This window comes from Camelus ferus, chromosome 5 (genome assembly GCF_009834535.1).
Source record: "Camelus ferus isolate YT-003-E chromosome 5, BCGSAC_Cfer_1.0, whole genome shotgun sequence".
In the NCBI taxonomy this organism is placed as follows: domain Eukaryota; kingdom Metazoa; phylum Chordata; class Mammalia; order Artiodactyla; family Camelidae; genus Camelus; species Camelus ferus.
This window is the reverse complement of record NC_045700.1, coordinates 51228378-51245439: the sequence shown is the minus strand read 5'-3', so window position 1 is coordinate 51245439 and position 17062 is coordinate 51228378. Positions and strand designations below refer to the sequence as shown.

Below are 17062 nucleotides of genomic sequence, written 5' to 3'. Positions count from 1 at the left end.
TCAGTATCACAGAGATGGAAAGTAGAATGGTGGCTGCCAGAGGTTTGGGGGAGGAGGGAATGGAATTACTGTTTAATGTGTATAGAGTTTCGGTTTTACAAGATTAAAAGGCTTATGGAGATGAATGTATTTAATAACTCTGACCTGTACACTTAAAAATAGTTAAGCTAGTAAATTTGTTTTGTGGTTGTACCATAATAAAAGAAAAATTGGGTGGGGGGGGTGTGCTAACTCTACAGAATCCAGTTATAGCTTTTGATTCCCCATGGAGGATTTTTCACTAAAATTCAGCTAGTATAAAAACAGGCATTTCCCAGAGGGATAAACAGAGAAGGCATAATAACCTCTGCAAGATTTTCTATAAACTTCAAAGAATATGAGAATGCCTGTGAGCTTTATTTGTTTTGTTGTGTGTGTGTGTGTGTGTGTGTGTGTGTGTGTGTGTGTGTGTGTGTGATGATAGGGGAGGCAGAGTATAAACAAACTGTGGCTCAAAAAGCTTTAAAAAAAATCCATCTAATTATAGTGTAGCAATTTCTTTAGTACAATATATTTTATACTTACTGTTCTCCAAACTGTTTCCCAGAGTTAATAATGAAATTTATAATTAAATAGCTATACTAGATGAAGAGACATAAGCCAAGGTTCTAAATGAGCTAGATGTGGATGGAGAGGTCTGAACCACAGAGCTTCTGAAGGGAAAAGGACTAAAAAGTTGAAGAGAAGAGATGTAGAAAGCAAGGGAAGGAGAGAAAAAAGTGATTCAAGTCTTTTGAAGATTTTAAAGTCAAGAATTTGAATTTTTAAAAAAAATAGTTAGAAACCACTTAAGTTCATGTATGCAGTTTGCATTATTGCTCATGTCCACCAACGCAGAAAACATTTTCCATGCAACACTTGCCTGCTTCATCTCTTTAATAGAAAGAAAGGTTGTCAATACACAGAAAGGCACTACCTCTGCTGCTGAATTACTGGATTAATCTTTTAACAAAGTCTTAAAGTATTTCTAATTCCTTTGGCCCTTAAGCCTTGGAATTAATCAGAGTTTCAGCCATGTTCTTTCTCCTCACCACCTCTCTCCTTCTTTTCCCTTCATGTGAGCCTGACTCCACACATTCCACACTGCTCTCCACACCCTTTACACAATCATCCATCTTAAGTGGGGCTTTGTGAACATAACCGCTCTTCTCTAGCCGTGGTTGGGACAGCCTGCTGCCAAAAGCTCCCTTTGCCTCCTGAGAGCCTTTATGCAACTAGTGACACAAACTGAGTTTCTAACAGTAGGATTAACTTTGGGTGAAAGTCCACTATGTATTTTGGGTGTGGGTCACTATTTGCTGTTCTTGTTGGCAATGTACACAATGGCTTAAGCAAGGCTACTTTGAGCATTTTAGTTTAGGGTGTGGAAATTATGTGACATAGTTGTCAACTCTTGGTTTCTACTGAGGGCAGTTAGCTGAAAACTGGTCTTGCTCAGTTTCAGTTTGTTTGAACCATCTATTTTCAGGAGGAACCAACCTTCAACACTGAGGCAACCCCAGCGAAGAGGTTGGGTTGCTCCTCTGCAAACTCCCCATCCCTGCTGTAAAGTGAAACCATTTACAGTATTTCCTACATCGTGGCATCTCTTGGCATCTGCTCTCCTAAGCTTGCTCCAAATGCTCCCTTCGTGGCCTCAGGTAAAGTTTGTGGAGCTGGGAACTGGGATCCAGGGTGGTTTTCTTTTGCTGGAGCAGCAGGAGACCTGGGATAGCTACATAATTGCAGAGCAGCCAAGACATGCTCTGGGAAACAGAAATAATTGCTGAACACCAAAGTATATGTAAGAGCACTTTTCCTACTTTGATTCAAGAATATCATCATGAACCTTAGCAGAAAAAGCAGTGGTGCTAACTCAGTCTTCTGAACATTGGCCCTGAACCTGTTCGTGTTTTTAAATTAAGCTAAGGGTTTAAACAGCGAATGGACTCATTTAACTCTGTTTATTGCTATATCCTTGCTGTCTCCTCCATTCTGGCTTTGTGCCAGAGATTTCTGATGGCTCCAGCAGCTCTGGAGTCAGTATCTTTGATGTGTTTGCATCTGACCTCTGACCTAAGCTTCAGTGTTATTTTCAGCTGTTTCTTGACAGGGAATCCAACAGCTGCTGTTTAATACCACAGACAACTTGTGACACACGCTGAGTTTCTAGCAATAGGATTAATATGCTGATCTTGGGCTCTGATTTAAGCTGTCTATAATTTTCCTGCACAGGATGTGGGGGGAGAATAAAAACCAAACCTGAAGTACAGTGTTACCCTTTTGTAGAAAGTATAGCAAAATATACAGTGTTAACCTTTAATAAAAACAAACAAAACAAAAAAACCCCCAAACCCAAAACATTTTCTTGGTGCAATTAAAAGGTAACAGCAAAGTATGTTACTTCCTAGTAGCTGTGATCACCAAACTTGAAAACACTGTTCAGTGGAGTAGATGGTCACAAAGAAATCCTGAAATGGTAGATACCTATTGATAAATGCTCACTGAAATATTTTTTAAATGTCCCCAAGAAATCTGAGGCTCTGAGACAATGTGACCATTTCATATAAACTTCATTTGACAAAAGGCAGTGAGTTTTAGAAAAACAGATTAATCTAAAAATGTATTTCAAACAAATTTGTGGCTTAATCCCTAAACAAATACCATAACTTATTTTTAAAGTACATTTTTGGAAGTTTTCTTTGCATAAAGGAGACTTTATGAATCTGAAAAAGATTGATACCCAGGTTAATGCCTGGCTGGTTTCAGTCCATCATAACTGTATAGATTCAATGGCAGAAGTAATTTGGGTTGTTAGTATGTAATTCTTTTTCCATTTGCTATCAAACATCAGCTAATAGGCAGAGAGCTAGACGCTGCTCTCTGCATTTAAGATAATGGCCAAAATAACAGGCGCTCAGTGTTACCATACTAGGGGTGTGGCGATTCTTTCCCGTTCTTTCCTCTCTCTCTCATGATAAACTCAATGGGGTTGTCTATTTTTAACCTCCTGTTCTTTCCTTTTGGCAGCATAATCAGTATGAGCGGAGCTCTTTCCCTGAATGAATCCAAGTAACCCCAGTGGTTGCCTTCTGAAATGACCAGCAGACACACTTCTATACAGAGGCTGCCCAAAGTGTAAACTCTGGTTCTAACGTACCATGTCCAGCCAAGGAAGTCCTGGTGTGGAGTTTTCTACGACAACAGTCAGTTCAGTAGCTGTGCAGGCTGGGGACTCCAGAATCGTTATAGCTGTCATAAAGGTAAGCTAACAACTTCCTTTCCTTTGGGGGGCTATGGGCTTCTTGCCGTGTGTGGCTAATTCTAAAGAACAGTCCACACAGTTGGCAGTACACAACATGTAGAGAATAACCCAGCAAGTACATCTTACTGCTTTCTTAAATCAGCAGCTAAGTTTCAGCCAGTTACTAGAGTTTCTCTTTCAGTTAGTCAGAAAACATCTACAACAGCTTGATTTTTTAAAAAAGCAACAAAAATCTCTACCATATACTTTCAGTTTGGTTTTTAAAGATAAAGCATTTGTGATTACAAGTTCATGATTGCCAGGCTGAAAAGTCCGGTGAACCTGTGAAACGTTTGTGATTTTTGAGAGTAGGTGTGATGGAGGGAAAGAAGGTCCCAGCAGATAAGGGGTGGCATTGTTTTGAGCATGACAGAGCGCAGGGAATACCTAATAAGACGCTGCGACACGTGCCCTCTGCAGCATTGGTTTTGACATGGTAAAGACACTAATAAATCCTTGTCACGTTGTTGGGACAATGAACAGGGTTGCCAGCAAAAGTGCAAAGGGCATGTGTCAAATTTGCTTTTAACAGCAGGAAGTTAAATCCACTTGGGGCTTAAAGATTTTAGCATGTTTTGTGTCAAGAAGTTTGCCCTTCTGCAAAGACGACCATACATCCTTAGGCTGAAGAAGGGTCCATGATTTTATTTCCTATGAGGGTGTCTTGCAAAAATCTCTGAGGCATTGTGTTTGGATTTAGACGACTCCCCACGTGAAGAATTCAGTGTTTGATGAAGGGACTCCAGCAAACAAGCTGGTGTTCCCCAGCCCGTTACTTTCAGGACCACCCTACACCCCTGGGCTTAACTGAAAGATTTTTCTGGCCTTTTGTAAGAAGCATGGACAAGTCCTATTTAATTACACTTAATTGCTGTGAATCTTAATGTTAATGTGAAAATTTGTAACAGGAAAGCAGAACTTGACACTGAGCAGAACAATTCAGTCTAGAAGCACTGAATGCAAAGTGTTCCTACCAAGGCCGAGTCCCCAGGACTCATGAGTCTTGGCCCCACGTAAACAGGGCCTCTGCTGATTCTTTGACCTCTGTTATTTTCAAAGGCAATGAGTGGACATGGAAAGAAGCCTGAAGCAAAAGTAGCAAAAATGGATAATTTGCATGTGATTTTATGAATCTTTGAGTAATTGCAAATTCCAGCAGTGAGGGAAAAGAGGCTGACTTACTGTTGTTTTTTTTCTTTAAACTTCTTTCTCCTCAAATATGAAACATTTCCTAGAGTGGGATGAGGAAGAATGTGTGTAAATGATAAAAGAATCAGAGGTTAATTTCCAATAAGAAAAAAAATCTCTAAAATTATACTACAAACTCTTATTTTAAGTGTGTTTCTACGAATGTGCTCTCTGTCCTCCCTCCCCTGCTCCCTTAATTCATTGCCATCACATATGAAATAAACTCAAGCTACTCAAAGTGGAAAGTCCATCTGAAAGGAATAGAAGTACCTGTGTCTGATCTGTATGGGCTTATTGTTTCCACACAGCCTCAGGGCACCAATGATTGAGAATAGACGTGTGGTTTTCTCATTTCTCTTTAGCAATTCACATAGCCACACGTACTTGCCCAGTGGTGTTTCCCCTTGCATTACAGTTGTTGCTTCTTAGAAAAACAGTTCCTTAGGAAATGCAATGATGAACTATATCTTGGAGCAGTTAAAGGGTCTGGGTGTGGAAAACAAGTTGGCTGCATTCAAATGGCAGTAATCATACAATGAATTTCACTGACATTTTTGTACATGCTTTATTCAACAACAAAATTTGGAAAATATTATGTTTTAACTTGAAAGTAAGCGAAAAATCAGGTGCTTTGTCTGCTGATAATTCTTTCCGGTTGATTGAGCAAGGTCAGTGTGAAAATACTAATCAGCCCACATTGCATTTATGAAGCCTTTCCCCTTTGGTGAAGCTTGCACCCTACTTGTCCAAATCATGATTTTTATAGAATTTGGTTTTGTGAGTGGGAGAATGTAAAATTGTATGAATTATTCGATAACTTTGTACTACTTGATAATATATAATCTATTGTACATATTCCTCATTTGGGAATTTTTAATTTAAATCCAATAGGCTAAGAGAAAAGAATTTATCCCCCCAAAAAGTAAAAAAAAAAGACAGGGCATGGATTTATATTAAAACTGTTCTATTTCAATTTAAGTAAGGCCTAACTGGAAACTAAGGAAAAGGAGAAGGGGAAGGAACAAAAGGAACTAAAAGTGCATTTTATTTCACTTTTATTTTTAGTGTGGCAAATGGGTACAACTGCAGTTGGCTGAATCACAGCCCAATCTTTTAGAAATTGGAAGCAGTCAAGATGAAGCCAAAAAACTTCTTCATGATCATGAACTTCTTTTGGCCAAGCTCAAGGTAAGATATTCAGATATGAAGCAGATACGAAATTTAAAAACTAAAAGCTTTTTCTTACACTTCCCCTCGACTCCCCTGGTGTCACTGGCCTATGGCCATTTTAACATAGTGCCAGAGAGATAATGGAAAAACACTACAGTTATTTATGAGCAAACACCAGCATTGGAGAGAAGTAACAAGATTTTTTTTTTTAACTTTCTCCAATGTGATAGAATATATGGAGTGATAATATTTTCACTGTGGAGAAATAAGTAGTTTCTTTTTCCAGCTGCCTCAGTGAAAAAAAAAACCATAATTTTTCCATTTTAATGCATTATACTGTCAAGCCACAGCTACAGATCCAAACTTTCTATAGTTAATTATACCTGCCAGCAAAAATAATACAGAGGCTTTTTTCCTCTGTTGAACTGTTGGAAAGATCTGATTTTATATTTAATGTTAAGAGTTCGTGAAACCAAAGAATATCTTCAGTAAACAGAGTTATTATTACATATATGTTGTGGTTATTTAGTTAAGAATCTGAAAACAATGTTGGTTTGAGATTGCCAGATAAGGTATCTAATCAGGGACAGGAGACCCAGCGCAAAGTGAAAATGTGGGGCTCCCTGCTCAAAAAGCAGGAAAAAGCTTTTTCTTGACCTGTCATGGTGTTTTTTGTTTTTGCTTTTTAATATGCTTTTTGGTGTCTAGCTCCTTCAGGCATGGGCATATGTGTGGGTGAGTGCAGCCCCTCATAGGTGCTGAGCCTCAGCCACAGCTCAGTGCACAGGGTGTGGGCCTGACCCCAACCTGTCCCAGGCTGTGCCCTGACCCCTGTCAGGGAAGATGATAGAGGTCACTGAGCAGGGGCACAGGGGCAGATAGGATAGCCAAGAGATTCTCTCCTCCGGAGGCAGGACCACAAGTGAGATGAGATTCCCATCCCACAGCACTTCCTCTGTTGTCCTATTGGACTTCACTTATAAAACACACGTTCAAAGATAAAATTGTGAAGAATTTCAAGACAGTGAAAGGTAAAGAATAAACCCCAGGTAGCTTCCCCTTCTGAGAAGGCAGCCAACCTTGTGAGTAATAACCCCCGTAGGCAAATGAATGTCATCACTAAGATCAAAGAAGTTCGATTCAGAAGCCTGCAATGACTAGATGTTCTGTGTTTTCAGTCCTTTAATATTACTGGCTCCTCTGAACATCTAGGCTGGAATTTACACTTGCTTCCTAGATTTAGAGGCAGATCTGATCTGCATCTGACATACACCAATAGTGGTTTTCTGATTGGACTGTTGTAAAAGTAAATAGGTAAATCAGACTGAGGAGTTGAAGAAATTTCAGCCAGTGCTTCCAGGTCCACTGACGAACTGTGGGTGGTGGGGAAACTCACAGCAGTCTGGCTCTCTCAGGCTATCTCTTTTCCCCACAGCCCTATCCTTGTCCAGGCCCACAACTCCAGGGAGAATTCTTTCTTGAGCAGAGGAGTTCATCTCTCAACAACTATGCTCTAAAGTGCACACCTAAATCCATGCAGGAGCTCAGCTGGAAAAGGGTTTTCCAGTTAACAGTATCCATCTTCAGAAGGTGCTTGTAGTTCTCTGTTGTAAAGTCTTGTCCTTTTATGCCCATCTTCTGGCTGTGGACTAACCTTCTGGACTTCAGGCTTATTATCTGTGAAAATGATTGGGAGAGGATGAATCAAAGGTTCCTTTCTATAGTGGATCTTACCATAATGTGCAGTGGAATAGGGAGACCACTCTCCCTCTCTGCATGTGGGTCTAAGAACACGAGGTCTCAAGTAAAAAGCCTTCTGGCTTCACATAAGCCTCTACCCATGACCTCTTAATGTCCATCTTCTGTACCCTCCCTAGTCCCAACCACCCTATCAAACCAGCCTCTTTTCCCAAGAAATTTTAAGTAGTAGTATCATCTCCCAGTAGTATTAGTTTAAAAAAAAAAAAAAGGAGTCTGAAGTCTGTTTCAGACTTGCTTATATAAAGAGTTTTTAAAATAAGAAAAATGTGAATTCTATGTTGCAAATGGGTAGATCACTCATTTAATCAATTTACTTAGTTATTATTGCTGTTAGGATAGGTACAGTCTTAACCTATAGCAGGAAATTGTATCCAAGTTAGTTTTAATATGAGCTTTTTGAATGATAGGAACATTATTAGTTCAGTAAGCCAATAATATTTAATATTTAATGTTCATTCCAGTCCTTTTCCTCTGCACAGGACCTTGGGATTTGTTCTAATTATAAAGAAGAATATACTCTTAGGAGTGGTGGGAGTGTGTAATGGTTCTGTGCTGAGTCCACTTTGCTTTGGGCACAGCAGTTAGCCTCTCTGCTCTCAAGGTCTTTATTGGAAAAATTATGATAATAACAGATACCCTCAGACACCTAAGAAGGAAGTCTGGAGGAGAAATGCAATGATTTATGGACGTTCTTGCTGACTTTAAAAGAAAAAGTAGGGTAATTATTTTGTTAATAATTAATATATCAGAGAAGTTTGGATTTTAATTTGATAGAAAAGCTGTTTTCTGCGTTCCATTGAAAATTATCTCAAACCCTAATAGTTTAGACTAAAAGCAAAAATTCTGGAAACACAGAATTTTTATGAGTGTTTCTAATGTTGGTAATGTCTATACCCTGGAGATCGTATTTTCCTTTCAGCAGTGTACTTAACCATTCCAGTGGAGTACCCAAAGAAAAAATATTTCCCTATTTTCAGAGGGGAAAACATAGTCATGTGGAAAAAACATTTATTCCCTAAAGGCATCTAGATTCCCAAACCATTTTGATTATTTCTAGTGAGAAAGAAGAAATTCAGGAAATGGGAGAGGGAGATGTAAGCAGGCTAAGCTCTGTTTGTGGCCACTGTGAACACTGCATCCTCAGGTGGTTCAAGGAGGAAAAGAAGGGTTAGAGATACTTTAGAGATGTTGCTGAAGCTTTCTTCCCCTCAGCATCAGTCCTGCAAGTAACTACAATTGCTATTTGCCTGGAGGAATTACGACTATAAGAGCCAAGAAAACCTCTGGACCCTAGTTCCTATATTTGTAAATATATGATATTAGCATTCTGTTTACTTAAAAATGAAGAGTTAAAATATATTAGTAGTAAAGTTTAAAGTCTTACTAAAACTTATTCCTTAAATAAGAGATAGTATGGATTTCTGCTATAAACTGGAGTATTTACTATGAATGCATTATTTAAAAATTCATTATAGTAAAATATATGTAATAGAAATTTGCAATTTTAACCATTCTTAAGTGTACAATTCAGTGATAATTACATTCACAATGTTGTGCAACCATCACAACTATCAACTTCCCAAACTTTTTCATCACCCCAAACAGAAAGTCTGCACCTATTAAGCAATAACTCCCATTCCTCCCTTCCCTAGTTACCTCTAATCTACTTTCTGCCCTTGTGAATTTATCTGTTTTAGGTACTTCATGTAAATAGAATCATATAATATTTGTCCTTTTGTGTCTGGCTTATTTCACTTAGCATATGATGTTCTCAAGGTTCATCCATGTTGTAGCATATATCAGAAGTTCATTCCTTTTTATGCATGAATATTCAACTATATGGATATATCACATTTTATCTATTCATTCATTTGTCCATGGACACATGGGTTATTTCTACTTTCCAGGTATTGTAAATAATGCTGCAGTGAACATTGGTGTACAAGTATCTGTTTCAGTACCTGTTTTCAGTTCTTTTGGGTATATACCTAGGAGTGGATTGCTGGATCATAGAGTATTTCTATGCTAACTCTTTGAGGAAACACCAAAATATTTTTCACAGCAGCTGTGCCATTATATTCCCCCCGGCAATGTTCAGTTGTCCCAGTTTCTCCACATCCTTGCTGAACTTGTTTTCTCTCTTTCTCTCTCTCTCTCTCTCTCTCTCTCTCTCTCTCTCTCTCTCTCTCTCTGTGTGTGTGTGTGTGTGTGTTTAATTATAGCCATCCTATTAGATGTGAAGTGGTATCTCATGGTGGTTTTGATTTGTATTTCTCTGATGACTAATGATGTTAAACATCTTTTCATGTGCTCATTGGACAGTTATATATCTTCTTTGGAGAAATGTCTATTCAAGTCATTTGTCCATTTTTAAATTGAGGGTTTTTTTGAGTTATAGTTCTTTATATGGTCTGGATATTAATTCTTTATCAGATAAGGATTTACAAATATTTTCTCCCATTCTGTAGATGGTCTTTTCACTTTCTTGATGATGTTCTTTAATAATGTATTTTAATAAAGTAAGGCTGTGTGACTTGAACTATGTATATTTACATATTAGAGAAAATTTTATAGCATGTGTGTTGTGAACGTGATGAAACCCTTTAGGACAGTATTGGAAGAGGACTAACCCATTTTAAGTTAACTATTTCATAGCAGTGTTTTACCCTAAAGGTTTACTTCATATAAGAGATTCATTTTTATTCCTCCCTATTTTCTTGTAGGCCCACAAGTTAGGAAATTCTACTCTCTCAGAAATGTTGAAGAAGGTGCTTTCACCCATGTCTCCTCCTCCTTTCTCTTCCCTGTAGGAGTGAGGGGGACTGTGTCACCCAGTTGGTGATATTAGGAGAAGAAGTGGCCACCATGGGGAAGCCTCAAGGGCCCTCTCTGCAGACCCTGAATGCCCGTGGGCTGCAGGTTCTCTGTTTTCTCTGCTCCCGCTGATTTGACTAAATGTCTCTTCATGGCAGAGGCAAGCCATAATCCGACTTACACAAGGCAGCAGAATATGTGTCTGTACCTCAGACCCAGCTCTCTCTGTAGGTGGGTCCCAAAGACTAGATATTTAAAAAGAAAAAGTAGAAAGCCAAATTGACCCCATTCTCCAGTCCACCTTTACCAGTAATAAGAGCAGATGTTTTGATCCATATCTGACCTCAATGTCTATTTCTCAGTTGATTTGGAATCTTGAAGGGAGAGAAGTGAAGTTAGTTGGCACCTTCCAAATTCCAACACTTAATTCATCTGTGGTTCAAAGGCATCTGTGTCTTGGTGTTTCATACATGTAAAATACCTGTCATATTTTCACTAATCATTTTGAGAAAGGTCACCAAAATATGATAGGAACAATGCAGGGTTCCTGAGGGAGTGGAAACTAGTGGGCAGTATAATTTCTCTTTTAGGCTTTTGGAAATGGAGAACTTTTCCACTTAAAAACAAAAATAGTATTCTCACAACTATGAAACAGCAAAACTTCTTAGTGATTTTCCCTGATTGACTTAGCACTTTGCTAGTGTGCAGGGTGTTTCTTTTCCCAGATACTCAGTTCCACTGAATAGTATGGAGCTGTGGAGTGAAATAAAATTCGAATAACATCCTTTAGATTTGAAAAGTGCCATGTACTATCTTATAAGCTACTGTTTTATAAGATAAGTTGGCTTAAGAGAGGCTAAGGTGTCCATGAGCATAGGCTTCTCAGATATGGTGTTAAGGCACATTAATATAGCAAATATCACAAACAATTTGTTACTAGTTTGGCCTAAGCAGCAGATCAGAGTATGACTGTACCTAATGAAGTGTTGATGCAAGTTAATTTACTAGAGGGGAGGGAATTGTATAAGGAGAAAATTTTGTTGGCACAGAGACTGAAGAGTAAAATATTTGGAGAAGACACTGTCTTATCCCTGTCTTGGTTCAGCAGTTGGGGTTGGGTTGGACTCCCTGGCAGAAGCTGAAGGGCCTGAGGGAAACATGAGGCATTCACCATACTGCTTTGTGGCTTGGACACCAATTGCATAGAATCTGCAAGAAAGAGCAGCATCTCCCACATTTCTGCAGGGAACAGAGGCTTGGTTATAGCAAATACTGACAGCTTTGTTTGACAACTGTAGAAGGACCCAGTACACAGGGAGATTATGGTAGGTTAAAGATGGCCATAAATTCTTTGGCACTCCTGCCATTGAGAAGTGGGGTCTATGTTCATTCCCTTAAAACTGGACAGACTCTGGGACTGCTCTGACTAAGAGTTCAACATAGATCATATGGTGCCAGTTTCCAGGTCCAGTCTCAAGAGACTGGTCACTTTTACTTTCTGTGATTTCAAATAGTCAGTCCTGGAACCTAACCAAAGTGAGAAAGTCAAGGAGCACTAAAGAGAGGCCCATGTGAAGAACTGAGGGTCCTAGCAACAGCTCTGGCTGAACTGTCGGCTAACAGCTGACTGGCTTGCCAGTCCTGTGCATGAGCTGTCTGAGCCATCTTGGAAGTTGATTCTCCAGGCCTGACTGAGCTTGCCCTGAAGTCTTACCCACTAAGCCCTGCCCAAACAGAATCATGAGCAAAAGGAATAATTGTTGTATGGGGTCACTAGAATGTGCAGTGCTTTGTCACAGCGATACATAACTGGAAAAGACGGCAAGAGCAGTGGTGCCTTCCTCTGGGGAATCTGAAGCAGTACTCATGAATGGAACAGGGCAGGCAGAAGAAAACAAGGGTTTTCCTGGGGAGGCAGTTGAGAAGTAGAACTAAGATTCTCTAAAATGAAAGATGGTGTGATAGCACTAATGATAAATAAAAAGGAAATTCTGAAGTTTGTGAATAACCTACTTTTGGAAAAGTGAAAGCAGAGTCAAAGATGTCTATTACAACGTTAGTCTCTTTGACTTGCATTTTTATATACTTGATCAGGAGGAAAAGTTTGTGGTTACAATCTGGGGATTATGCGCAAAATATTATGGGTATATTTTGGAAGGAATGACTAATTCTGACAGGAAAGCTGGGGGAAGCTCGACAAAGAAAGTGATATATGTGCTGTCGTGGAGGTGAATATGAGTTTTCCTGACACCGTTGACCAATTTAAAGGACAAACAATGGACTGGAAGGAAAATATTTGCAATTTATATGACAGTCAAAGGGTTATAGTCCTTCACATTGATAAGAAAGACAAATAAACCAAAAATAAATAAATAAAAAATAGACAATTCACAGAAGAGAGGCAGATTGCCAATAATCCTGTAAAAAGATACTCAGCATCAGTAATGGCCTGCAAAATGAAAATAAACAGTGATAAAAGATAAATCATTAATTGCCTAATCATTGCCCAATGCACCATTAAAAATTCAAAATATTGATAACATCTAGTGATGGAGAGAATGTGAGGAAAGGGGCATTCTGCTTTACTGTTGGTGATTAACACAATCATTTTGGAAACTAGCAAGCACTGACATGTAAAATGCTCACATCCTGAGACTCAGCAACCTCCCCTCTGGGAATCTGTCGGTAAAGATGAAAGTACTAGTGAGGATATAGATATGAAAATACTTTGCTCTGATACTGAGCATCTTTTCACATGTTCTTCATACAGTAACCTAACTGGAGACTAAACAATGCCCAACAATATAGAAATCAATCTATAAGCTGATAATTTATGCTTCTTTTATACCGTGGAGGATTATGCGAAACCCTAGGCTTCTTGCTGTAAAAGAGACAAACTCTTGGTTGTTTAAACCAGTGTTGGTTTGGCCTTATATTATTTGTCAGCAAACACATTTCTGTTTAAAAACTGGGTCAAAAACCAGGATCACAACTTGTATTTTTGAGATCATGGTCCTGTAGCTCCCGAGCTATTAATTATTTAGAAAGTAGTGCATCTTTAAAATATAAATCTACAGGCAAAAAATTGTAATGAAAAGTAGGACCCATAGTCCTTATCAGTTATGATGAAAGGGTCCTGGTCCAAGATTTGGACTGGCAAGGCAGAACTCTGACAGTTCAAGAAGTATAAACGAGGGGTGGCAGAGGTAAGATGGTAGCACAGGACCCACTCACCCACGCTCCCAGTCTTTAACAGTACTGAGTTAGAATAAATGTTAGGATAAAAATACACTTTTTGCATTCCATCCAGAAAGCAACAGATATTTGTGCTCCAGAAAATACTTAAGTATGTATTGTGCTTAACCAAAAATGAGGGGATTTTATTTTGTTTTGCTTATTTGTTTTAAGACTACTACAACTTCTTCCTGATTAGCCTTACCCAGAATGCATCCTTTCTAAACTATAGGCATGTCTTAGATATACTGTAAGTATAAATATGTAAAACTGAAGAGGTTTTCAAATAACATGGCTATATCATTCTCATGACAAGTTCATCTAGCTACTAGTCCTCAGAAGAATAAGGTAAACCTCTTCTGATTCTGTGGTTAGCCCTGCCCTTCAAATTATCTCTGTCCTTCATCTCCTACCTAACACATACTTGAAGTTCAGGGACTTACTTGAGCAAGTTTAGAATTTTTGTCTTTAAAAATTTTTTTTTTCTTAAAATTGAATACTGGTTCCAGTTCCAGGCAAGATGGAATAAATAACCACCCCCCTACCTCCATTTAATGCAACTATAAACCCTGGCAGAATGTGTGTATGCTGAGGATGCTGAAAGGAGGAACTAGCAGATAGATTAGGGAAAGAGATCAGAATTCCGAGGACCACCAAGCCAGCAGTGTTATTGTTCTTCTCTCTTCAGTATTACCCAGCTTGGATTCAAAGGCAAGCTGACACCCTGTATGCATCAGATATGGTGAGAAAAGTATGCATCAGATATGGTGAGAAAAAGCTCCAGAAAAGTCTTCTCTTTTGGGTCTGAGCACTAGAAAGAGGACTTCGTGAGTCAGAGAGAAAGGAGGGAAATACTCTGCTTTTGTTTTTGCTTTGCGTTTTTTCTCTTCTCTGCCCCAGTCCAGACAGTCCCTTGAAGCCAGCAGGGGAACCTCTCTCTGACGAGAGGAACTGTGGTCCCAGAGCTTGTCATAAGTTCACATTCCTTTTTTCCTCCTCTGTTCTCCCCACTGCTTGGTCCTGCAGACACAGTGGTAGGAAGGAACCAAAGCCACAGGTTTCAAGCCAGAGGACCAGTAAGGGGGCTTCTAGGTACAGATTTCAGGTGCTGGGTCAAGCCTGTGAAATGGGAAGACAGAGAAGGTGAGAGAGCAGTCTCTTCTTTCAGCTCCATGACCCATGCTATGTAGATGGCTATCTGATTTTCTTAAAGAAATCGTAATTGCTCTGTCAGAAGAGAAAGACCTAAAGAAATGAAGCTGTTAGATTCAGTTTCATAGGATGTGTTTGTTTTTTTTAACTTTAAGTTTCAGCTCAAAACATATCCCAAGTTTTTACATAATTGAAGCTAGAGAAACACAAACCACTGAAGGCTATAGCTAACTGCTTTTTGAGAGCCTAAGTTCTTTTGGTTCAATGATCCCATAGGCTGTTAAACTTTTATTAATGTGTTGGTAAAAGAATACTTTGCTAGTGTGTTATACTTCTTAGAGCAGCCGTAAATAGAAATACATAATATGAACTACAAATGCAATTGCATATGTAATTTCATTTATTTATTTATCTAGTTTTATTGAGAAATAATTGGCATACATCACTGTAAATTTAAGGCATACAACATGGTGGTTTGAATTACATATATTGTGGAATGATCACCACAATAGATTCAGCTACATCCATCTTCTTATACAGATACAATAAAAAGGAACGAAAGAAGAAAAGGAAAAAGAAAAATTCTCCTTGTGATGAGAACTCCTAGGATCTACACTCTTAACAGCTTTCCTCTATATCATGCAGCAGTGTTAGCTACAGCATTGTGTTGTACATTACATCCCTAGTATCTTGTAACTGGAGGTTTGTAGCTTTTGACCACCTCTCTCCAATTCCTCCTCTCTACACCTTCTGCCACTGGTAACCACCAACATGTTCTCTATATCCGTAAGCTCAGTTCTTTTTGTTTTATTTTTAGATTCCACATGTAAGTGAGATCTTACAGTATTCCTCTTTCTATGTCTAACTTATTTCACTTAGCATAATGTCTTCAAGTTTCATTCATGTTGTTGCAAATGGTAAGATTTCTTTGTTTTTTGTGGCTGAATAATATTTCATTGTATGTATATACCACAACTTCTTTATCCATTCATCCATCGGTGGACATTTAGGTTGTATCTCTGTCTTGGTTATTAAAGAATGCTGTTATGAACATGGAGGTACAGATATCTTTTGAGTTACTATTTTCATTTCCTTTGGATATTTTCCCAGAGTATATCATTTGGGAGTTGTATTTTCAATATTTTGAGCATCTGCCATACTGTTTTCCACAGTGGCTGTACCAATTTAAAGTCTCACCAACAGTGCACAAGGATTCCTTTTTCTCCACATCTACACCACCATTGTTATCTCTCGTCTTTTTGATGATAGCCATTCCATCAGGCATGAGGTGTAACACTAAAAAAGTATCTGTGTAAATGTATTTGTGCATGTGTTTTAACTATTGCCATTGATTTTACTCAAAAAAGTAATTTCTTTAAAATAAATTATGTAAGCATTTTGAAGCAATGAAAATAAAACTTTGTGTTAATACAGTTTGAAAGGCTGACAGTAGAAGACAGTAATTAATGGTGAATTGTGTGGTTGTGAGTTCTGGAAGCATTATTGCACATTTCATTAATAATTTCACATACAATTAGTTTATTGTTCATTGTTCATTCATTGCTTAAATATTGCTCAGTGGACTTTTTATGATTTTGTTGCTTAATAGTGCTAATAACATGGGAGGCCAAATGCAATTCAGGTTCTAAAAATAGCTGGAAGGATTCTGTTAACATGCCTTGGTTAATTTTGCTTCATGTTGGTTAACAGATCATTAAAGATTGTATATTTTGTTAGTTCAATTATGAACATAAAGCAAGGATATACTTTTCATTAGCATATTTAAAACTTGGACTAACAAAGAATTTTTCTTTGTGTTGCTTAATTCATTTATTAATATTTCACATATGACCTGTTTTCCTTTCTGATTGTGGCTAATGGTTTAAGTCCTGAATAATAAACAAAAGAGAGGGTGCAAATGTTACTGAAAAAAATTATCTATAATAACCTGAGTGAGCTACCAATGTTTATTTGTTATTTAATGTTTTATGCTTGGAGAAGCACAACACGGTCTGTATATGGTTACCTATATAAATGAGGTAAAGGTTTAAATCTTTGGTAAAGCCTGCTTTTCAGAATTAAGTCACCCACCTGGAAAAAGTACTGGATAATTAATCAAGATTAGGAGGAAAAATTCTGGATTTTTTTTTCTTCCAAGATCAAAAAAGATTTCCATATTATCTGAGACTTAAAACTGTTCTGCAAAAAAGTTTAAGTAAACACAGGAGTGCCAGACAGCATTTTCAATCCTCAAATTCTCATTTTGGCCAATTCATTAGTCATTGTGAAAGATTACTTTTAACAGAGCAGGTTTATACTTCTCCAAAAAAAACTAGCTAAACTTGCAAATAGGATTTCACCATACCAGAATTTTCATCAGCTTAGGAACCCAGTATAGAGCTATAGAATATCCTCTGTGTA

General features: G+C 38.1%; 1 protein-coding gene across 8 annotated transcripts in view; it reads left to right on the top strand.

The window, feature by feature from the left end:
• The window catches only part of CCDC141 (coiled-coil domain containing 141), a 195146-nt gene that overhangs the window by 17158 nt on the left and 160926 nt on the right, over nt 1-17062 (top strand). For all 8 annotated transcript variants that reach the window (XR_004319964.1, XM_032479842.1, XM_032479840.1 and 5 more), the window contains 3 exons: nt 1508-1679; nt 3049-3281; nt 5576-5698. Coding sequence is in view for 7 of the 8 variants with exons in the window: in XM_032479842.1 (XP_032335733.1) it covers nt 3180-3281; nt 5576-5698 (225 nt within the window). In the remaining variant the exon portion in view is untranslated. The remainder of the gene's footprint in view (nt 1-1507; nt 1680-3048; nt 3282-5575; nt 5699-17062) is intronic.